Here is a 25,028-nt window from a genome sequence, read left to right on the forward strand (position 1 = left end):
AAAGGACAAGCATTTTCTTTTTCATGATTGAGAAGTTATAGCTTGACATAAAAAAGGTGAAAATGCCAAAATGTAAATTCGAGTCACACAGTGACACAGCTGGCCCTTATATATTAGTTCATAAAAGAGCGCAAACCATCTCATATTTACCGAATAGAGGCACAGAAAACACTTAAAAAAGCAACAAACTATTCAATACTATAGAAATATAGTCTCATTCTCAGCTATTCATAAGCAAGGTGTGCATCACAAAATAGACTGTTGAACTTGGGATATGACAATTCAATACAGAAGACCAAAAATTTATTGTTTTAACAGTTTAAAGACCACTCCAGATATGGACACTCTTCTTGGGTTGAGACTAGAAAAAAGTACGAAAGTCTTATTTACAAAAGGTTACTTCATGTACATTCATAGTAGTTTGAATGAATAGAAAGAAAAAAAAAAAAAAAAGAAACTATTAAATAATTTCCTCTAGATTTAAAAAATCTGTAAGCTTCTGAAATAAAATAAAAATTCTAAAAAAACTGTGTGATGACTTAGTTTATTCACATTATCAATGACAATATAATCCAAAAATAGTATAATAACATTCATATATTTATAGTTTGATCACAATTTTCGGACATTTTTTTTACTTAGTTGTTTAAGATACTTCATATTTCTGAAGATTTCTTCAATATTCCAAACCATTTCATCAGAATATTGCTCATTGGCAGGAGTTTGAAAAGCAATGCACACCTTGTATTTTATTTGCAACTTTCCATCAACTATTATCATGCAAGTCTCCTGTGAATTTAGTTGATAAGCTCCATTCACACATGACAGGTGTCATAATGAGTACAGTTAGGTTTCTATTGAGTTGTGTACAACCATCCTGCATACTTAGTAAGATTCCTTTGAGACCAACCTAAATTTATATGAACAACAACTGCAAATTAATGGAAACCCTTGCACTCCATTAAATCAGAATAATGTTTAATGAAATAAAAGTTCCAATACAATAAATATGACAAAAATATCACAAATTGTGATAAGATTTGTGCAACTGTGAGTCCATGTTATGTTGGACAATTTTTTGGATTTTCTACATATATGTGTGGCTATAAATAAATAAACAAATAAGTATATATATATATATATATATATATATATATATATATATATATATATATATATATATATATATATATATTGATAATAGTGATAATGATATTGATATTTCAAGTAAAAAAAAATGGAAGTAAATAATCAAATTTGATGTTTATCCTCTTTCTTTACTAATAAAAAAAAATTTCTTTGAGTAAAAAAGCTATATTTAATTTTGAAAATTTTTAACTTAAACATACTCATGGTCCAAATAATTAAATCATCAAATATCACTAGTTTTGGAATCAAAAGTATTAATGAGACTAATAAACTGATAAGACGGAAAAAATAATCATTGGATAATTGATTGATAACCCAATATCATTACAATGATAACACACACTTTTGCCCTTGAGTTACATCCTCAACATACTTTCTGGTAAATGTGTGTGTGTGTGTGTGTGTGTGTGTGTGTGTGTGTGTGTGTGTGTGTGTGTGTGTGTGTGTGTGTGTGTGTGTGTGTGTGTGTGTGTGTATAACATTCATAGTATAATTAAATGCATCATTTCTGGACTCTCTATGTTCAAGTCCCAATTCTTAAGCCTGATCTCTCTCATCAGAGCTTCACGATCTCTCTTCTCTATGGCCCAGGAAGAAAGAGGCCCCAAGGTGTGTAGATGTGCACATTTCTCTAACAACTTTTTAAGGCCAGCCAATGTCAACATTGGTCGGTACAGAAAGAGAGTTTGCAAGTTTTGTAAGCCACCAGAATCCAGAAGACTATATAATACCTGATCATCCAACATATCTAAATTATGTATCAATATATGAAGTTCAGTTAGATTTTTACATTTACTTACTAATACAGAGAGGTCCTCATGAGTTATTGCTGCACCTTCAAGCATCAGATGTGACAAAGACTGGAAATATAACATTTGAAAACCAAATGAAGAGTAGGGTAAATCAGGCTGCATAGGACTATTGCTAAGCTTCAGGGTAAACTTTTGCAACCTAGGGCATGTACGAATTACATTTTGCAGATGAGTCCTAGTAAATGTTAAATTCACAGGTGCAACTGTGAGATGCTGAATTGCTAGGTTCAAGAGATGATTACCTTTCTGATTAAGGTACCATATCAAGGCAAGCATATTGCAGTTCATCACATTTAGAGTCACAATTCTCAGATTCAAAAGATTGGCAAGCAAATTTCTATCCTTTCTCTCCACACCATTGCATCTCAAAGTAACATCTTCTAAGTTGGGACAAGTTCTGACAATCAGGGCCAATTCATTTTCATCAAGTTCCATGTAAGTACGTATTGCCTTGAGGGAGTATCTGGTTGTAACTTCAGAGTACCTTTCTTGATCACTGCCATGTAACGTTGTAAACACATCCTCTATTTTCACATCAGGGGTAACATTCAATTCTTCAAGAAGAGGACACAAATGCAACAGCATAACAGCACTTGCAGTACAAGCCATGGTATAATCAAAATTAACTTTTTTTAGCTTGGTACAAATAGACTTAGAAGGTATCCTTGCTCCTCTTCTTATTCTGGAGTATGTATCAGGGGTTGGCAAGTGGCCAGCAAGGTAAAATACCCCCATGTCATCAACTTCAGTGCACATTTCAATGCTTATATCTTCTAAATGAGGACAAGATTTGGAAATAATTTCTAGCATATAATTGTTACATATCTGAGAACATTTCAATGTTGTTAAATTACTAAGTGTTCCCAAAAACTGGTACAGACCTCCAAGCTGAACTTGTTGCCGAAATTCATACTTGTTGGTTTCCATGACAAAATCTAGTTTACTATGAGAGCCAATCATCTTAAGAGTCTGCACACTGCTACCATCCTGTTCAGCCAGTAGAGACACAACATTCTGGCTGTCATTGATCCAAAGGTACTCTGCATGCAGCTGTGTGCATACCATCAAATACTTCTGATTGAGTAGTTCGGGAAAAACAATCTGCATAAAAAAAAAAAGTTTTTAATATTTCATTCATATATATCTTATCTTGTATTTGCTTCCTCCAATAAAAACAGCTGGTAATGGAAAATTATCAAATCATTAGCAATACTTGATCTCTTCATAGGAAATTGTTATAAAAAAGACAGGCAAGTACAATCTAAATAAGTACAGTGAAGACTCAATACTCGAATGCCTAAATACTCGAAGTTTTCAATACTCAAACGCCAAAGTTCGATTTAATACTCGAAAAAATTCCTTATACAGTAGTTGAATGTCCACACCCGTGGTTGTAAACAAAGGCTCCCTGGCCTCTCCCTCTCCTCTGTCTGCCAGTTGTGACTTGTGCTGTTGCAGTCATCAGAATAACATTCTCCTGCATTCTATCTGTAGCTTTTCATTTATAAACTTACATTAACATCAGAGGCTTATTAGTGGTGAAAATATTTGGTAATCAAACAGCCACACCTTTGGTCGTATACAAAGTTCTGTCATCTCCCCTCTCAGCCGCCACTGTATTATTCTGATACCGTATTACTGGTGATATTGGTATACCGGATGCCGGTACGCATTCCTGGTCCTGCCCCAGTGTTCAGAAAACAACATTCGTCTGCATTCTGTCGGTAGTTTTTCATTTAGAGACTTACAATGGCACCAAAGAGGCTTATTAGTGATGAAAATAAGGAATCTGATGAAAGTGCAAGTGTTAGTGAACCACAACACACCATTAGTGGATTCACAGGAATCACACCAGGAGAAAAGTTACAAAGACATTTTCACGGATGGTGACTGGTCCTCCGGCGACCTCCCTCCTCCTCCCCACCCTTCTCCCCTCCTCTTCTAAGTTATCCATCACCAGCCTTCACTTACGGTATGTACAAATAAAATTAAAAACAAAAAATGCATTGAAATTTTTATAAACTTGAGGTTTTGCTAAGATTAGAATGAATTACCTGATTTATAGGTATCAATAGTCGAACTTTTTAATACTCAAACAGCCATTTAGAACGAATTAAGTATTGAGTCTCCACTGTATATGCATTCATTACCAATTTATCTGTGCTAGTAATTGACTGTATATTACAGGTTGATTATATAACAATTCAATACAATTAATATTGTGGCAATATCAGGAAAAGCAGCAACTTTTTATATAATTATTCTTTTTTGTGAATGAGGAAGCTAATATCTGTATAGCTACAAAGCTATACTGATGAGATGTATTGTTTCAATTATGAGTTATATGAATAAGTAAAGGACAGATTGACTAATAGGTAATTTTCAGAACTAATCCACTAAATGTCGTCACTGCTTTATGTCCTCTAGTGACATGTGCTAAAATATTGTTATAGTATATCCAAAGTCCATACAGATGTGCAGAACATTGATTATTATGATACTATTGAGATTCTGTAACAATTTTTAAATATCTGGTATAGATAATTTTGGGAGTGGGTCAAAACATAAATATTTTTGTGATTATCTAGTAATACTGCTATCAATATTTTAAATACAACATTCAAATCTATAGATTTGAACAATGAAAAAAAAAAAAATCTGACTCTACAATATAGTATGACATAATATTATCATATATGGATTTAGTTATTTTCATTGGGATTTTACCATATTTTTTATGAAGCAAGTGAAGTGGCTAAGTGATCATCACCAAAACAGACATCTCTCATAACTGCATTAGTGTAATTGGAGAAAAATACAGCTATTGTAGAGTTAACCACTTCAATGGAGGAGGTACTGAAACAATAATTTATTCCCTGCAAGATCTAATGGCACCAGTTCTGTTTTGGATCAGTTCAAGGGGTGCTGTGAGTGTTAACTCACCATCAAAGCTAGTTGTGAACTCGCTGAATGTTCCCTTTATGTCTTACAACTCAAGAGGGCAGTCACAGCCTGCCCTCTAAATACAACTCTCCTCCCAACACAAAACTACAAGTATTTACTACATACACATCCATCACTTGAAATAAAAAAATGGCAACTCCAAATCCAGCCTTGGAGTCCCCTTTTGGAGAGGTGACCATCAATGTCACCAGATCGGATTGCTCTCTTGGTAGCGACCCAAAATGTCTTGACACCTCCCTCAACTTTTCTTAATTAATGTCTGCAACATCCACAATCTTTGATCAAATTTTCAATCCGGAGAACACCATTTCTCCTCTACTAAACCTCATTCCCTTTTTCCTCACTAAAACAAAGCTGTCTGACGCTACTGACAGTAACCCCTGTTCTGTTCTCTCCTACTTTCTCTATCCTCATTTTCATTCCGAAGCTGGATGTTGCGTCTATGTGCGCAACAACTTAACTTACTCTTATGCCCACGCCCATGAATCTTCTGAATTTTACACCATCTGGCTTTGTCTCAATAGTCACTCTCTAACTAAATTTATCTGTGCTGTCTATCTCTCCCCTAACTCCTCTGACAATAGTAAATTCTTTGATTATTTAACTTCCAAAGTGGAGCACATCCTGTCCCTCTATCCTTTTCCAGAGATCTCCATCCTTGGAGATTTCAATGTTCACCACCAGCTTTGGCTTTCCTCTCCCTTCACTGACCATCCTGGTGAACTAACCTTCAGTTTTGCTATCCTCCATGACCTAGAGCAACTGGTGCAACACCCTACTTGTATTCCTGACTGTCTTGACCTTTTCCTTTCCTCTCATTCTTCTGCTTATGCTGTTACCATAATTCTTTGTTGGGCTTCTTCAATCACAACCTCATATCTGTATCTTGTCCTATTTCTGCAAATCCTCCTCAGGATACCCCAACGCAGAGTGCCTCTGGCTTTTTGCCTCTGCTAGCTCATGGGACCTGAGGAGGTATTATGCTGATTTTCCCTGGAATGATTACTGTTTCCATGTCAGAGACCCATCTCTGTGTGCTGAATGCATAACAGAGGTGATAGCGTCTGGCATGGAGGTGTACATTCCCCATTAGTTTTTTCAACCTAAACCTTCTAAACCTTAGTTTAACACAGCCTGTTCTCATGCTATACATGACAGAGAGGTTATCCACAAAAGATTCTTGAGCCTTCCATTACCTAAGTTTCATGCACTTTATATTTCAGTCCAGGATCACACCAAGTCTGCTCTTCAACTTGCCAAATACTCTTTCATAAATAGAAAATGTCAAAATCTTTCAAACTAACTCCCCTCGAGATATCTGGCATCTGGCCAAAAACATCTCCAATAACTTTACTTCATCTTTCCCTCCTTTATTTCATCCTGATGGCACCACTGCCATCTGATCTGTCTATAAAGCTGAACTCTTCTGTCAAACTTTTGCTAATAATTCTACCTTGGATGATTCTGAGCTTGTCTCTCCCTCTCCTCCTCCCTCTAACTATTTCATGCCTTCAATTACAGTTCTTCATGAAGATGTTTTCCATGCCCTCACTGGCCTAAACCTCCTATTGTTCTAAAGAAAACTATGTTTCCATGCTTGCACCTTGCCTGGCCAAACTCTTTCAACTATACCTATCGACTTCTATCTTTCTTTCTTGCTGGAAGTTTACCTACATTCAGCATGTTCCTAAAAAGAGTGACCGTTCTAATCCCTCAAACTACTGCCCTTTAGGTTTAATCTCTTGCTTGTCTAAAGTATTTGAATCTATCATCAATATTAAGATTCTTAAACATGTCACTTCACAATCTCCTATCTGATTGCCAGTATGGTGTCTGTCAAGACCGCTCTACTGGTGATCTTCTGGCTTTCCTTAATGAGCCTTGGTCATCCTCTTTTAGAGATTTAAGTGAAACTTTTGCTGTAGCATTAGACATATGAAAAGCTTTTGATAGTCTGGTACAAAGCTTTGATTTCAAAACTGCCCTCCTGCAACTTCACCTCATGTTTCCATTCTGACTGTTCTATTGCTGCTGTGAACAGTTAGCATGAAAATAGTGATAAAAGATAGAGAGAGATGCAACATTCTGGTGGTGAGAAAGAGGCTGAGGATAGTCAGTCAGAGGAGGGGAGTTAATGAGATGAAAAGCTTTTGATTACACCCTACCTAATAAAACTGAGTGGAACCCCCCAAACATGTGAAAAGTACTCTATACAAAAGGATGGATAAGGCTCTTGTACAAAGTTAGTAGTTTGAGGAGCGAGAAAAACTGGCAGAGACGCCTCAGGAATCCTTACTTCATATGAGCTGTTTCAGCAACAGATGAGATATGAAGTTTCCAGTTAAGATTATGAATAAAGGACAGACCAAGGATATTCAGTGAGGAAGACAGAGACAGTTGAGTGTCATTGAAGAAGAGGGGACAGTTGTCTGGAAGGTTGTGTCGAGTTGATAGATGGAAGAATTGAGTTTTGAGGCATTGAAAACTATTAGATTTTCTTTGCCCCAATTGGAAATCTTAGAAAGATCAGAAGTCAAGTGTTCTGTGGCATCCCTGTGTGATCTGTTGACTTCCTGAAGGGTTGGTCGTCTCTGAAAGGATGTAGAAAGATGTAGGGTGGTATAATCAGCGTAGGAGTAGATAGGGCAAGAAGTTTGGTTAAGAAGATCATAATGAATAATAGGAAGAGAGCAGTTGATAGGACAGAACCCTGAGGAACACCACTATTAGTAGATTTAGGAGAACAGTGGCCATCTACCACAGCAGCAATAGTACGGTCGGAAAGGAAACTTGAGATAAAGTTGCAGAGAGAAGGATAGAAACCGTAGGAGGGCAATTTGGAAATGAAAGCTTTATGCCAGACTCTAACAAAAGCTTTTGATATGTCTAATGTGATAGCAAAAGTTTCACTGAAATCTCTAAGTAAGGATGACCAAGACTCAGTAAGGAAAGCCAGAAGATCACCAGTAGAGCTATCTTGACAGAAGTCATACTGGCAATCAGATAGAAGATTGTGAAGTAACACATGTTTAAGAATCTTCCTATTCAGGATAGATTAAAAAACTTTAGACAAGCAAGAGATTAAAGCTATAGGACGGTAATTTGAGGGATTAGAATGGTCACCTTATTTAGGAACAGGCTAAATGTAGTCAAACTTCCAGCAAGAAAAAGTAGAAGTCAAAAGACAAAATTGAAAGAGTTTGGCCAGGCAAGGTGCAAGCACGGAAGCACAGTTTTTAGAACAACAGGAGGAACTCCATCAGGTTCATAAGCCTTCCGAGGGTTTAGGCCAGCGAGGGCATGGAAAACAAAGAATTTTGATTGATGACATTAAATAGTCAGAGGGAGGAGGAGAAGGAGGGACAAGCCCAGAATCATCCAAGATGGGGTTGTTAGCAAAGGTTTGAGAGAAGAGTTCAGCTTTATGAGACAAAAGAGATGGCAGTGGTGCTATCAGGATGAAATAAAGGAGGGAAAGATGAAGAAGTGAAGTTATTGGAGATGTTTTTGGCTAGATGCCAGAAATCTCGAGGGGAGTTAGTTTGAAAGATTTTGACATTTTCTATTTATGAAAGAGTGTTTGGCAAATTGAAGAGCAGACTTGGCATGATCCCAGACTGAAATATAGAGTGCATGAAATTTAGGCGATGGAAGGCTCAAGAACTTTTGTGGGCAACCTCTCTATCATGTATAGCATGAGAACAGGCTGTGTTAAACTAAGGTTTAGAAGGTTTAGGTTGAAAAAACTAATGAGGAATGTACACCTCCATGCCAGAGGCTATCACCTCTGTTATGCATTCAGCACACAGAGATGGGTCTCTGACATGGAAACAATAATCATTCCAGGGAAAATCAGCATAATACCTCCTCAGGTCCCATGAGCTAGCAGAGGCAAAAAGCCAGAGGCACTCTGCGTTGGGGTATCCTGAGGAGGGTTTGCAGAAATAGGACAAGATACAGATATGAGGTTGTGATTGAAGAAGCCCAACAAAGAATTATGGTAACAGCATAAGCAGAAGAATGAGAGGAAAGGAAAAGGTCAAGATAGTCAGGAATACAAGTAGGGTGTTGCACCAGTTGTTCTAGGTCATGGAGGATAGCAAAACTGAAGGTTAGTTCACCAAGATGGTCAGTGATGGGAGAGGAAAGCTAAAGCTGGTGGTGAACATTGAAATCTCCAAGGATGGAGATCTCTAGAAAAGGATAGAGGGACAGAATGTGCTCCACTTTGGAAGTTAAATAATCAAAGAATTTACTATTGTCAGAGGAGTTAGGGGAGAGATAGATAGCACAGATAAATTTAGTTAGAGAGTGACTATTGAGTCGAAGCCAGATGGTGGAAAACTCTGAAGATTCAAGAACATGGGCACATGAGCAAGTTAAGTTGTTGTGCACATAGACGCAACATCCAGCTTCGGAATGATAATGAGAATAGAAAAAGTATTAGAGAACAGAGAAGGGGCTGCTGTCAGTAGCCTCAAATAGCTGTGTTTTGGTGAAAAAAAGAAGATGAGGTTTAGTAGAGGAGAGGTGGTGTTCTACAGATTGAAAATTACATCTAAGAATGCAAATGTTGCAGAAGTTAATGTAGAAAAAGGTGAGGGAGGTGTCAAGACATTTGGGGTCATTGTCAGGAGAGCAGTCCAACCTGGAGATATTTCTGGTCCCCTCCCAAGAAGGGGACTCTGAGGCTGGGTTTGAGTCGCCATTTTTTTATTTTTTATTTTAAGTGAAGGGTGTGCATGTGGTAAGTGCATGTAGTTTTGAGTGAAGTAGGGGTTTTGTCTTTAGAAGGCAGCCTGTGACTGCCCCCATGAGTTGTGAGACACAAAGGGAAACGTTCAGCGAGATCACAACTAGCTTTAATGGAAAGTTCACAGCACCCTTTGAACTAATGCTATTAGACCTCGCTAGGAGCAAATTATTGTTTTGGTTGGTGTCTACTACATCTTCCTGCTAATTGAGGATATCATCTACAGAGAAACCCCCTATAATACTAATTCAAGATTAATGAGTAGTTCATCATAATATGAATATATGTTAATAAAAAATACAAATTTTTAATAGTTATATATTGGTTGATCTCATAGACAGTGTAAGTTTACCTTATTAACATCCTGGAGAAGTGTGCGGCATACAAAGGCTTGAATTTGAGGAGGAAGATGAATCTGCAGATGATCAATAACAGGTTGCATGTCTTCTTTTGTGAGATCACAGTCACAACATAATCTCCGGAGAAGGTATGCAACCACCTTTAAGGTAGATGACTGCAAACTTGGAACTTCTTTATATGGAGGCATTCTTGATTAATACTTAGAACACCTGGAATAAAACAAAATTATAGATTTTTATGCAACAATGTCAATACATATTTAATATCTCTCAGATGATACAATTACATAATTGCCATCATCAAACAATCAATCATAGGTGGCATATGCCGGGGGCCTCGCCTACCCTAGGGTGCCACTCCAGGTGGTCACACCTCGTGAGTCTCCATGCAGGCTCCCTTCCCGTGCCAAGCAACTCCCAGCAAGAGGCACTGACTTGCCACAATCATGAGTTCTGTGGACGTCCCCTTGGCCTCCTCCATGCTGGATTAACCCTTTCGGAGACAACCTGATATGCAGGTCGGCTTCTGGGTAGCATGCCACATGCCCATATAGTCGCAGTTGGTGTTGGCGGACTGTGCTGATAATCGGCCTCGAATCTATCTCATGGAGCAATGGCTGACTTGACACAAAGTCATACCAGTGGTACCCCATGATCCTGTGAAGGCATCTAGTACCAAAGACATCATTTTGCCTCTTCAGATCGGTGTTCAGCGTTCATGTCTCACAACCGTAGAGTAAGACAGAGATCACCAGCAACTTGAAGATCCAAATCTTTGTCTATCTGCACAGGTACTGACAATGCCAAATACTTGTGTTAGGTGACTCCATAGTGCTATGGGCTAAGCCAATCAACCATACAACTTCCTGGCTCAACCCACCATCATTACGCACTACACTACACTACCAAGGTAAGTGAAATTTTCCGAGATCTCAATGTCCTCGCCACACACATGGACAGACTGTACTGTTTCATACAGTAAGCCTCCAAACACCTGAACCTTGGTCTTGGGACAGGAAACCTGGAGTACTAGGGGCTTCGCCTCCTCATGCAGTGCCTCTAGAGCCATTACCAGAACCTCCACTCACTCAGTTAAGATTACTGTATCATTGGCAAAAACAAGATCTGTAATCTCAGCATTGCTGACAGATGCTCCACAATGACTTTGGTCTACAACTCTGCCTAGTACCCAGTCCATGCAAATGTTGAAAAGTGATGGAGCAAGCCCGCATCCCTGCCTCACTCCCGTATTCACAGAGAAGAAGCTGGACACGCTCCACACTTCACAGCACTCACAGTTCCAGAGTAGAGACCAGTTAATAGAACAATAATCCTTGCAGGAATCCCACAGAGATGCAGAAGATCCCAGAGTGTCTCTCGATGCACTGAATCAAACGCCTTCTTGAGATTGACAAAGGCTGCAAGCATCCCTTGTCAAAACTCACGTCGGCGATCCACCAGTACATAAAGCACTAGGATCCGGTCAGTTACTGACTTACTGGGTGTGAACACAGTCTGTTTAAGTCTCTGGTGTTTGAGCAGGTGACTGCAGATACGCATCAACAGCAAATGGGCAAACACCTTGCCTGGTATGCTAAGCAGTGTTATACAGCAGTAGTTGTTGAGGTCCTGATAGTCCCCTTTCCCCTTCCAGATAGGGATGACCAATCCCTTTTTCCAGTTAGGGGGAATAGTATCTGAATGCTATACAGCAGTCAAGACAGCATGCAACCCACGAATCATGGCCTCACCCCCCACTTTGAGCAGCTCTGCACTGATGTTACAGATGCCAGCTGCCTTTCAACCCCTCAACTTTGCCACAGCCTCAATGGAGGGTGCAGTTTTGTCAATGGATGGATCAGCGTCCAGCATCTGTAACCCTGCAGTTTGGAGCTGTCCACCTGTGGGATCCACAGTGAACAGCTTCTCAAAGTACTCAGCCCAATGTGCCATTTGCCCATCTGCATCCGATACAAGGTGACCATCTGCTGTTCAGATAGCGCTCGCCTGAGATGTAGACTTGGAACGGAGTTTCTTCAGGGCTCGATAGGCAGGTCAGAGGTCATTAGCATTTAAATGACAATCTACATCCTCAGTGAGACCCCTGACATACCTCTCCTTGTCTCTCCTAAGGAGAAGTCTAGTCCTATGTAATGGAGCCCTGTACTGGTCGTGGTTCCCAGCAAGTCTGGCAGTGCAACTCTCCTCAATACTGTCCAGTGTCTCTACTGAGGTGAAGCCACTCCATGACCTTGGGCGTTCCCCAACGCATTCTTTGGCAGCCTCAAGAGTCTCACATTTGAAGGTATCCCATAGTTCTACCGGGTCCTCGATGGCGTTGAGCACTCCAAACTGATTAGAGACTGTCACTGCATACTCCTGGGCACATGTCAAGTCCTTCAGTTTCTCAAGATGAAACACAGTCTGGTCACATCTTGGAGGCTTTCTGGACTTGACATGCAGCTTGAGTGCAGCAACAAGAGGCCTGTGATCAGTCAGAAAGAACTTGGCACTCTGAAAAATCCTGCAGTTCTGAAGGATCTTTCAACGAGTACTAACAAGGATATGGTCGCTCTCCTTCTCTACCCCTTTGGCATTGCTATACCATGTGCAGAGGTGCAGCGCTGGTCGTGATACCAAGAACCTGCAATTTTCAAGCTGTTGTCGTTCCTGGTACCAGAGCCATGGGGACTAACACATATTACCATCATGAATGATAAAATAGGCAATGATAAATAAGTAAAATGAATAAAAAAATGGACATTAGGATTACATATTGACTTACACTTAAATAATAGCTAAGAACTACGCATACAATTTCAACAGTTATTATCTCTATATATATGCATTTTATGCAATACGAAAGCATGGTATTCTTTTATTCTTGCACTAGTCTCAACATGACTTTACTACACTTCTCATCATAAAAGAGCTTCTCATTCTGAGCAATTCAAACCTCATATATACCCCACCACAAATTGTTCATAATGATGGGAGCAATTTAAAAAAAAATTTATCTGTTCTTAGGGAAACAAGCTCACTGCCATGCCAATGCTGAAAAGTGACACACCCATATGTGTGATGGACAGGTGGCCACTAAGGCACCATGGTGAAGGTGTTTGTCTGTGCTTGCATACGTCACATCTGTTGTGCAATTGTGAAATTACTGATGGTGTTTGGTTGTTTTGTTTGAAAATGCAGCTATACCAATTAAAAAATTAAAAATTAAAATTAAAAACTAAAGAAATAATTTGATAACCCATGGTGGTTTATTTCATCCTAAGGGGAGAGGAGCAGCTTAATTTGAAATATTTGAATTAGTCTGAGGAAGGTGTCTGTTGGTGGTGAATGTTGCCTTGATATTACATCACCATACTTTATGAAAAGAAATAAAGTAAAGATTTCATATCAATTTCTTAGCCTTGCAGTTAAGTAAGGTTAGGTTAGGGCTACATTAGTTTAATTAAGTTGGGTCATTCCATGAAAACATCAACCTTTAGCGTGAATTTCAGAAATCATGAAATATACAGTAAGTCCTCCTTATACGGTATTTCGTTATCTGGTAAATTCACAGTTACGGTGTTTGGTAACTACTACCCTCGATTCTATTTACGGTAAGAAAATTTCACAGATACAGTATCTGCCCATGTTTTATTTACACCGCACCTTAGCGCCACCACAACAATCAGTCTCTTCCTGTGTTTCCCACTGAACACAATTGAAATCCTTGTGGCGTGTTTTTTGTTGATATTATTATCACGACGCACAGTGATGCACCCATAATGGCCCCAAAATATTCTGCAGACACTGCTGGAGTTGAAAAGGCAAAGCAAAAGAGGAATAGTCTGACATTGGAGGTAAAATTAGATACAGGGAACCCCGCTTAACGAAAGGGTTATGTTCCTATAAAACCCTTCGTTAAACGAAACTTCCTTAAGCGAACCGATTATAACAAGTTTAACCCCTGACTTGAACTTACATTGAGAGTAAACAAAGCGAGAGTGCAACATAATACAGTAAAAGGTTTAATGAAAGTAAAAATTATGAAGTTGAACATTTAGGCAGTTTAATTTAAGTCATTATAATGTACACTAATGTATGTATATACGTAACTTTATAACGATGATGATCTTAAATTTATGAAGGGAGGGAGAGTGGAGCGGGAAAGACACTAACTGGCAACCTGTGGAATGTAAACAAAGGGCGCATCATTGTACTGCATACAAAACTTATATACCACATTTCCACAAGACTTTCCATTTTATCCATTGTAGAGTCATGAGTTCAGGTGTTCTTTTAGCTTGCAAGGAAGATACGGTCTCACCAGCCCTCTTAATAGAGTCTGCTGACTTGAAAATAGTAGAAACAGTAGATGGAGTCAAGATGGTGGCAAGCAATGCTATTAGTTTTTTCGCCTCTCTCGTGTCTGTGAATAATATCCAGCTTCACTTTACGAGTACGAGACTTCCTGGTCTTCTTAGCAACACTAGGCGACATTGCAGGGTGTTTTGGTGGTAAGTTGAGCAAGGGAAGACGAGCTGCTGCTGACGCTGTTATTGTTTTGAACAGGGGGAGTGAGTGGTGCGCGTGTTGTCTATGAGAGGAGCTGGTGTGGGATTGCCTGTATTTTGAAGAGGAAAGAGCAGGGGTAAGGTATGTCTACCATAAGTAAAAAATAGGGCCTAGCCCAGCCGAGAGTCTGGATAGTGTTAAAGAATAGTGAGGCTATAAAAAAAGCTGGGGAGAATGTAATAGATCTGCAGAGTAGAGCCTTGTCTGCCCACTCAGCGGAAGATGAGTAAAGGCTGAAAATCTAATTTTTACTACTAAAATTAATTTCTTCACTTACCTGTTTTTCATACAAAATATAGCAGTTCCACTGCTCCACATACCTTTTCGCTGAGAAACCACCCGCTTTAGCGCTACGCCTGGCAGCGCGGCGCTCATTGCTGCCGCCAGCACACTGCCTGGGCAACCGTCAGTTATTTCTCAAGGGAGAGAACCTGACCGGGGGAGGAAGGGAGGGCAGTGAAGTTTTGTATGAAAAACAGGTAAGTGAAGAAATTTATTTTAGTATTAAAAATTAGATTTCTGTCACAGACACCTGTTTTTCATACAAAATATAGCAGATTCCACCACTGAAGGAGGCGGGAGTCAGAAGAAAGTGCCAGGCGTGAGGGTGAAAACAAACTGTCCATATGTAGACACTAACCTCTTGGCTGAGGCCGGGCAGCATAGGGGTGCCAGCGGGCTCGGCTGAGGGTTTGGGAGGTCCTCCTAACCCGTGTGTCTAAAAGGGAGCAGGCCTTAGGGGTCAGGGGATGAGTGTTCCAGGAGCGTGCTCAATACCCTGACGCAGAGGAGAGAACCCCGGCTACTGACCCAATCAACTAAGACGAGCAGTGTAAGTGAGCACTGGGGTGTTCACCTGAGGGAGCCGAAGCGTTACCCCAGAGCAAGGAGGACCTTGTGGTAGTTGTCAGCCCACAATGTGACCGGCTGCAACAACTGGACCCAGGAAAAACGTCGCCTTCCTTCCGCACTATATCGCGGAGATAATGGTCGGCAAAGACCGAGTGAGTCCTCCAGCGTGCTGCCTTCAGGATGGTCGGAACCGAGCAGTTTTCCCAGAGGAGCATGGAGGCAGCAATGCCACGGATGTCATGGGCACGGGCATTGACCTCGAGGCAGACAGAGTCAGAAATAGCCTCATGGGCAGACTTGATGGTATCCCTGAGGAAGTATGAGATGGCCGCTTTCGACATAGGTCGAGAAGGGCGTTTAACTGCAACAAACAGATTCCTGGGCCTTGTCTCTGAAGCAGTCCGTTGTAAGTAGTGGCAGAGAGCCCGAACAGGGCACAAAAAGCGCTCCTCATCCATGGAACCGAGAATGGAAGTAAGGCTCTTAATACGGAATTCCGGGCGTGCTGTGAACTCCGTATCCGTCTTAGCAATGAACTCAGGAGATAGCAGACCATAAGATCCTGTCCTTGCCAGCTAGTCCGGGAGGAGAGGGCCTGGATCTCCCTATCCTCTGCGCTGTAGCTAATGCCAGGAGAAAAGAGTCTTCCTGGTCAGGTCCCTGGAGGACGAGAGCCGAAGGGGCTCGAAGGGGGCCTTGGACAGGTAGCGAAGAACTACATCCAGGTTCCAGGAAGGACTAAGATTCCTAGTAGGTCTGCGGGGTTGAGAAGAGCACGCCTTGACAATAGCACTCAACACCCGGTCATTGTTGAGGTCCACGCCCCTGATTGCAAAGACTCCATTCAGCATGGCCTTATAACCCTTAATGGCAGAGGTAGAGATTGCAATCCTGGCGCAGGTGAACGAGAAAATCTGCGACCTTTTGGACCGTGGGATTGGAGACAGTGTGGCCGTGATCTTTGCACCACTTCCTGTACACCTTCCACTTGTGCTGATAGTTGGAAGCAGAGGAAGGCCTCTTGTCGTGAGATAAGAACTGGGCCACCTTAGAGGAGAAACCCCTGTGCCTCAGAAAGCGCTGGATAGTCTCCACCCTGTCAGCTGAAGCCCGGGGAGACCGATGTGGAACTTGTGGATGTGTGGCTGTCTCAATAGATCTTTGCGAAGAGGGAGGCGGCGGGGAGGCTCCACCGACGCCGCCAACAGATCTGGAAACCATTCCTTCTGAGGCCAGTAAGGGGCTATGAGGATGAGACAGGTGTTCCGGGAAGCCCGGAGCTTGTTGAGAACTCTCCTGATGAGGGGGAAGGGTGGAAAGGCGTACAGATCCTGGTTGTCCCAATTGTAGAGGAAGGCGTCTGTGGCGATGGCCGCCGGATCCTGAAAGGGGGACACAAAGTTCGAATCCGTAATTGAGACGAGTGGCGAACAGGTCGACTGTCGGGTAGCCCCAGACCCGCCACAGCAGGTGACAAACATCCATATGTAAGGTCCACTCTGTGGACAGGGATTGGTGTCGGCGGCTGAGGCAGTCGGCCACCACATTGACTGAGCCCCTCACAAACTGGGGCAAGATCGACACTGCATGCGCTTCTGCCCAGTCGAGGACCTGGCGTGCCTCGAGGTTGAGAAGGATAGAGTGAGTACCCCCTCCTGTGCAGGTAAGCGAGGGCCGTGGTGTTGTCCGAGAAGACAGCGACAACTGAGCCCCTCACCACCTCCGTGAAGTGCTGGAGGCCGAGGCGGATCGCACGGAGTTCTAAAACGTTCACGTGGAGCGTCTGTTCCTGGATGTTCCACAGGCCACTCACAGAAGCCTGGAGGAGCGACGCACCCCAGCCGACTGTAGAGGCATCCGTGTAGAGAAGGTGGTCCGGAATGGCAACCTGAAGAGGCTGACCCTGCCCCAAGTTCTCGTCCTCCAGCCACCATTCCAGGTCCTGACGTGAAGCACTGTCCCAGCTGACCGGATGGTCGTCTAGCATCGACCACCTGTCCCATTGCTGGTTCAGTTGGATCTGCAGGAGACGCGTCCGCCTCCTGGATCCCGGCACTAGATGTATGAGGGAAGACATGTGCCCCAGAAGTCTCAACCAGTGCTCCGCTGGGGGACGGGCAACTGAGGAAGGAGCGGAGTAAATCCTGGAGGCCTCGAATCCTCCCCTGGGTCGGGAAAACCCTCAAAAGAGGGGAGCGAATCACCATCCCGAGGAAGGTCTTCTCCTGTGCAGGGGTCAGGGATGACTTCTCCCAATTTACTCGGATGCCCAGGTCCGAGCAGAGCCTGAGCAGACAAGCTGTGGCGTGTCGAGCTTCTACCGCTGAAGAGGCCAGTACCAACCAGTCGTCGAGGTAGCGAAGGATGCGGAAGCCCGACGATGGAACTCCGCCGAGACAGGAGCCATCAGACGAGTGAAAACCTGCGGAGCAGTGGAGAGACCGAAGCAGAGGACTCGAAACTGAAAGTGGTACCCCTCCCACACAAAGCGCAGGAACTGACGGCTGTGGGGATGAATGGGCACCTGAAGATATGCGTCCTGAAGGTCCAGTGACACCATCCAGTCGTCCTGTCGGATGGCCGACATTACCGTCCGGACAGTCTCCATCCTGAATTTGGTGGTGACGACGTACTTGTTGAGGAGGGAGAGGTCGATGATGGGGCGGAACCCGCCTGTGGCCTTTGGAACGACAAACACATGGCTGTAGAAACCTGGGGAGGGAGGCGCTTCCTCTATAGCCCCTTTTGTCCAGAGACGCTGGAGCTCCATCTCGAGGGCGAGACCCTTGGGTGACCCTGGGGCATAACCCCTGCGATCCTCAAAGAGAGTGGTCAGGGTGGAGGGAAGAGAAGGGATCTGGTAGCCTTCCCAGAACGCTGAGGACCCATTCCTCTGCCCCGATCTTGAGCCAACCTTCCCAGCAAAGGGCCAGACAGCCCCCCACCACCCCATGGTGAGAAAGACTGTCATTTCCGAAAGGGCTTACCCTCCGTCCTCCTGACTGCCCACTAGGGCGGGCAGAGAGCGGTCCGGAAGATCCACCCCGAGGATTCCCAAGACGAGGGCGAACTTGTGCTCGCCGGGGAGGAGCAGCCGGAGGCCTCGAGGCTGAGGGGGCAGGAAGATGAGAACCGCGCCCACCAAGGGAGTACCGGTGGCCGGACGTGGACGAGCCAGGGCCCTGAGAGCAGTCTCATGGAGAGTCATGGCAGCATTACTCTTGGAAGACTGGAATGCCTCCTGCAGCTTGGCCTCATCAAAGAGGAGAGGAGAAAAGATGGGGGACCGTCTAAGGATGCCCTTCTCCACCTGAGAGAAGGTGGGTCTGAGGTGGGCAATGTAGGACTCCCTTCTCCAGGCCCGAAGATTGGCATTGACGTAAGTAGAATCACGGCAGATGTCATTCAAGGCCATACGAACAGCCTTAAAGAGCTGTCCCTCTAAATCCAACAGGTGTGAGGGGAGATGCGGTACCGTCAGTAGGTGAAGGGCACCTAAGCACCAAAAAGAGTAGTTGAGTGCGTCCAGAGAACGACCAACCACTCCCTCCATCCTGGCGACCTCCTGCTGGTCACGGATAACCCTCGGCTCACGGGAGCCCGAGTTCAAGGCATGGTGCAAGTCCTGGTTAACGGCAATAGCCTTCCCTGAGCCTTCCTGGTCCAATACTGTGTACATCCTGGCAAACCTGCCTGAAGGATAACCAAGAGAAGCTGGCTTCCTGTCATTGGCCTTCAGGTAAGCATTGTTGGCTTGCTCCTGAAGAACTGGAGGGTTGAGCCCTAGCGAGGAGAATTGGCCCTCCCTGTGACTCAGGTGCACCAGCTCCGGGCGAGAGGACCCTCTTGCTCAAGCCTTTGGCCCCTCGCGTCCTCAAACACTGAATTGATGTAATCCATCATGCGATGGTACATGGAGGCCGATGGGGCTGGGTCTCATCCTCCTCCAGCCCCGGGGATGTGGAGGGACGGGCAGGTCCTGGAGACAAGGAGGCCGGGCCCTGCCACCCCAAACAAGAAGGCCAGGGGGAACCATGGAGTACCTGTCTATCAGTGCTATCCATGAGGAGAAGGTCACTACCCGGAGACGGGCAGTCCGGGGTGCCTCCAGGAGCGGAGACGCCAGCCTCAGAGGGAAGCGCACACCTCGAGGGAGAGGAGGTCCTGGCGCCTCTCTGGCGTAAGACAGTGGGTTTGGTAGGACGTGGGGGTCGGCTGACTCTGAGCCCCTAGCGGCCGAAAGGACATAGGTGGCAGCCCGTGGAAAGGGCGTGGGCAAGCCACCTGGTAGGCGAAGGGGCAGAGCATCACCCTTGCCTGGGCCCTCACCCTGGGCCTTGGGGGAGGGGCCAGGAGCAGTGCACTGGTCCACCCTCTCCCTGTCCCCCCACCGACCGGGCCTGGGAAGGAGCCAGGGCACCGGTCACCACTGAGGTGGGGCGGGACTTCTTGATCCTTCTAGCGTCATCCTTAGGAGGATGAGAACGCTTGAAGCCACCTCAAGCCCCGGACGGCCCCTGGCCCCTGACTTGATGTGACTGCACACACCTTTTTGCGTCAGGACTCTGGGGGGGCAGGACACTGAACTTCATCAGGTCTCTGTCCGAGGACGAGGGGAGAGCTGAAAGAGGTGGGTCAGTAGCCAGGAAGACACAGGGTTATGTAACTCTCCCAACCGTGAAGACACCAGGCTGTCAACAGAAGCAAGGAGTTGCTCCTGCCAGGATTCCAAAAACAGGGAAAGATCTATAGAGACTGGAGGCTTAGACCCCTGCTGAGAAGCTGAATCATCAGCAGTGAGCTCATCCTGAGAAATTACACTGCCTGCCTGAAGGGCAACACCTCCAACAGAACCAGCAGAGGAGACCTGAGAGCTAGAATCCCCAGACATATGGCTCGTGTCACTGCTGATACCAGACCGGGTAAGAGAGCCCTTAGACTTACCCTTTAAGTTAGCTTTAGCCTCCCGCTTGCGCCTCAACCCGCATTGATACTTGTAGGCGGTAAGAATCTTATCCTTGCTCCAGCCAGAACACTCATCACACCTCTTACCTAGGCTGCAGAACTCCCTGCACTTGATACAGACCGAATGAGGATCATGGAGGACACTACCCAAGACCCTGGAACAGTCAGGCCTAGAGCAAATCCGCCTCGTGGGCTGTGGCGAAGGAGACGTAAACACTGCAGAAGGACCGGCAGGGGCGTCCATATGGCTGGCCAAAACACCCTCCAGGACGGGAACAGACAGCCCCGGAGACACAGGAACATCACTAGAATCTTCCTCCATAGAAACAGGAGGAGAAAAGAAGGCGAAAAAAGGCGAGGAAGAAAGGAAGCAGCGGCGGAAACGCAGGTCTACTCGCTCTGCACGCCGAGAAATAACTGACGGTTGCCCACGCAGTGTGCTGGCGGCAGCAATGAGCGCCGCGCTGCCAGGCGTAGCGCTAAAGTGGGTGGTTTCTCGGCGAAAAGGTATGTGGAGCAGTGGAACTGCTATATTTTGTATGAAAAACAGGTGTCTGTGACAGAATTTCGATTTGCAGTAATGTTTTCAGGAGCACATATGTACCGTATAATGAGGACTTACTGTTAGAGATGTACCGATGCATCGGTATTGGAATCAGCGGTATCGGCCATTTTTGGGTATCGGTATCGGTATATTTTATGCCGATACTTCCAATACCTAAAAGGAATTTCTTACTTAGTGATATATTCGATATAAGATATTGATGATACCAAATTAATATAATATGGCATATTAAGTTTTCGTGGTGATTACCGTATGTCATAGAATACTGTTTTCTGTGGTAATAAGCCACAACCTCTAAATTGGACTTGTATGAAACGCGTATAGGCTGAACTCCGGCATCCTGTCACACGGTCGGTCATGAGTCACCATACATTCTCACTGTCTCTCGGTTAGACACTGCTCCTCCACCCACACAAAGTTCACACAGGTGAAAAGCTTATGTTTTTGAACTATAATCTAAGAATGTCAAACTCCAGATATTGAGAATTCAACAAAATGATTTGGTATATATATATAATATATATATATATATATATATATATATATATATATATATATATATATATATATATATATATATATATATATATATATATATATATATATATATATATATATATATATATATATATATATATATATATATATATATATATATATAGTTAGGCATTTTGCATTATTGTAAATAACAGCATATTCTTATATGATTTATAATTAAGTGCTAGTGCTAGCTTTTTCCAAGATATAATACTGGAATAGGTGGAAGCTCGAATTATATAATTATATTAATTTTAATGCAAGTTTAATTTTTGAGTTACTTGTGTTAACCTAAGGATGTAAAAATTCCATAACTAACAAAGTAACGATTCTGTTTTGTAATCATGTGCATTGTGTGCATATTGATTATTTAAGATCATAGCAATACACTAGAAATTTAGAATAAACTAAACTTTTTTCTATTTAATTGAAAAGATTAGGTGAAAGCTCATTTTTCTGAATTGGTCTACTAATGTCTAATGAATTAATATCAAAGGATGTCAGATTTAATTAAAGAGAAACATACACAACAAAATGAGTTTCTTTTGCTAATATTTTGTGTCGGTTTTACAATTTTAATAATTAAAAAAAATATTTTTGATCGCCAAAATATCGTCAATGAAATTAATAATGAAAATGCACAAGACCAAGTGGTCGCTAAAGGAGTAAGAAGTAAGAATTTAAAATAACTGACAAGAATCAGAAAACTGAGAAGATATTCATTCCAATTACTGAGTAATTTACCTTTGCAAATGGCTTCAAAAACCTTCTAGAATTGCTCCTTTTTCACAAACGTTCTCAGAAGGACTTACAGCATCCCCCAAAACAAAGCCTCCCATCTGATAACGCTTGCCGTCCACCAACTCATCCTGATGTCCAGTGCAGTAATCACTATAAGTAGTAGTATCGGTATCGGTGGTATCGGTATCGGTAGTAGTATCGGTATCGGCCCAATTAGGTGGTATAGGTATCGGTATCAGAATCGGCCAAAATTTTGGTATCGGTTTTGAAGTGAAGATACTTTGAGTGTAATGTGTGTGATGTTTTTTTGCCATTTTTCCCATACACAACTCATGCATAGGAGAAAAATAATATAACTTTATATTATAAACAGGCTTAGCCATACCTTAATAATGACACCCTAAAATATCTTGTAAGAGATTGGAGTAGGTCACAGGCAGCATCACACACGTTACATGCATATAGTGAAACATTACTGAATCACGAAGTAACGTTTCTCACACAACCTCAGCGAGTCAGTATTCAGTGTTGCTGCTTAGTATGCTACATAGTTAATTTTTTTTCTTTTCAGAGTGTAATCTGATTGGCTATTAAAGCAAACAGGGTAATGTTAAGGGTGAATTTAGGGTAAAGTTGGCAATCAACCTGACAGCACTGGTCTCACCCTACTTCCTTAGACGTCAAGAGGGAAGGTTCATCGTTTAGCTCTCTATTTTTTCAGAAATAATGTTTTTAAAGACATAAGCTGGGAGAATTAGAATCAGAAACTTCAAGAATAGATGAAGCTATAGACAACAAGAAACAAACAAACAGCATGCAGCTGTGAATAACAGCTGCAAGTTTGAACTCTTCCCCCCCCTCTATCATGCCTTTTATCTTCCCTTCCATCTCCTCACCTCACATAGGTAGGCTCTCCTCCACCCTGTGTCTATCATAAGACTGCTATGAACTATTCAAACAGTGTTTTTTTCACTATCTTCATCATCACAGCTATACAACATTACCTAACTGTCACTATAAGCCTCACTACACTATTACAAAAGATTCTGTTGAGACAAAGGTATCAAGCTGAAGATGAGTAATGATTATTTCACAGTGTCCCTATCTCACATCAACACACTGATCACCACTCAGAAAGTGTCCAGTTCAGTCGCAAAACAGCAGATTGCCATGACACTGCCGATGATGCCTTCCAAACCCTCACCTACGAGTGAATAATGTTTTCTAGATATGAGGGGATCTGATGCCTTATCATCCTATCATGCTCCAGGAAAACACCAATGTATACACAATCATATGTGAAAATTTAATGCCAATCAAATAAATACAAACAACAGGACAAGGAATCTACCAGTGTCAAAGTTGAACCAGCTCCCAAACCAATACCAGGTAGCTATGTACTGGTTCAGTATACAATTATAAAGAAATAGAAGACATATAAACATTATATTGCAGTCAATGAGTCAGTGTCATAAGAGGGGATGTTTAATGTTTACTTTTTGTTTCAACAAAAATCACACAAGTAAAGCGTCTCCCTTATTTGGTAACGTGTTTGACTGTCACATTTCCATTTGTAGCACAATAATTATTAAGAATAACCAAATCTTACGGCTATAGTAGATTGCTTATATATTTATCTATTCGTGATATGAAGCATTCCTTAACTGGTCCAGTTAAGTCACAGAGATTATTAATTTATGAAGTCAAAGTCAGAGATGACGTAGCATCACAGTAACATTCCTCACACAACAATTGAAAATATACATAAAATTTAAATCAAAACAAATAAACAAACTGACTGTGGCATGAGGTAGACTGAAGTATTGGTAACATAGCATACAATAGCCATTCATATATCTTGCACAATGTTAGTAATATAACTCAGAGTAGTTCAATAAGTTGTCTCCAAATTTAACATTTTCTCAAAATGGAATGACATCTTAGCTAAAATTAGTTTGGTTAGGTTAAGTTACCTTAGTTTGGTTAGATTAGTTTGTTTAGGTTAGGTTAGATGGTGATGGTGTGGATAGCCACATGGTGGCCTTGGTCAAGCAGCAGCCAGTCCTCTTGAGTGAACACTAAGTGTTACTGCTATGTTATTTATTTATCTATTTATTTTTACTGATGGATTTCAGTAATTTTTGTATCAATCTGCTTACTATTTTTACCACAAAACACTAATATATATATATATATATATATATATATATACGATTTGCCGGAAAACCAAGCAGATCAATTTAAAACAGGCCGAAAACTACCCAAAAACAAAGGTTTTGTCTAGAATAGGGGCTACTGCAGGAGTAAAAAATTACTTGAAACATTCCTCACAAATGAGTGGTGATGGCATACCTGGTGATGATTGAAAGGCAGGAAGAGAGAAAGTCAGAGAAAGAACAAGAAAAAAAAAAAACGTATTTCAAATAAAGGTCATGTACCGCCCTCTAGAGTGATGTAAGGGTTACTTCTTCCACCAAATAACGCTTGGCGTAGGTGCAATCAATAACACCGCCCCACTTTGGCCCCTAACACTGCATACATGCCATGAGCGGAGAGGATGCCAAGTACCACAGGTGCCAGGTGCCAGTCCTGCCTGCCGACGTCGCCAGTCGCCACTGGTGGTTGTGATGGTGGTGGTAGTTGTGTTTACAATTTGCAAAGTCCTCACTCGGTTCGGCGCCACCCCCCCAACAACCCTCCCCACCCAATCCAAACCTCTTGCTGAAGGAAGACGGTAATAACTGCTACCTAAATCACAC

The 25,028-nt window shown here is 42.7% G+C and overlaps 1 protein-coding gene across 4 annotated transcripts; it reads right to left on the reverse strand.

Moving 5' to 3' along the window:
• Positions 1–1,533: 1,533 nt before the first annotated feature.
• LOC123516440 lies at positions 1,534–24,914 on the reverse strand. Of its 4 annotated transcripts, none has more exons than XM_045275725.1 (3): positions 24,838–24,914; positions 10,031–10,247; positions 1,534–3,062 (listed from the first exon to the last, which is right to left on the reverse strand). In XM_045275725.1, exons 2-3 carry the CDS (start codon positions 10,223–10,225, stop codon positions 1,632–1,634), a joined length of 1,626 nt encoding a protein of 541 aa, XP_045131660.1. In that variant the 5' UTR covers positions 10,226–10,247; positions 24,838–24,914; the 3' UTR covers positions 1,534–1,631. The 4 variants fall into 4 exon arrangements, with proteins under 4 accessions (XP_045131660.1, XP_045131658.1, XP_045131657.1 ...); XM_045275723.1 differs by having other exon boundaries at positions 24,813–24,912; XM_045275722.1 differs by having other exon boundaries at positions 24,809–24,912.
• Positions 24,915–25,028: the final 114 nt, after the last annotated feature.

This window comes from Portunus trituberculatus, chromosome 41, assembly GCF_017591435.1.
Source record: "Portunus trituberculatus isolate SZX2019 chromosome 41, ASM1759143v1, whole genome shotgun sequence".
NCBI lineage: Eukaryota > Metazoa > Arthropoda > Malacostraca > Decapoda > Portunidae > Portunus > Portunus trituberculatus.

Coding starts and splice junctions, on each gene's coding strand:
- LOC123516440 (XM_045275725.1), bottom strand. CDS start 10,225: ATGCCTCCATATAAAGAAGTTCCAAGTTTGCAGTCATCTACCTTAAAG. Junction 3,063..10,030: donor TTCTCCAGGATGTTAATAAG/GTAAACTTACAC, acceptor TTTTTTATGCAG/ATTGTTTTTCCCGAACTACT.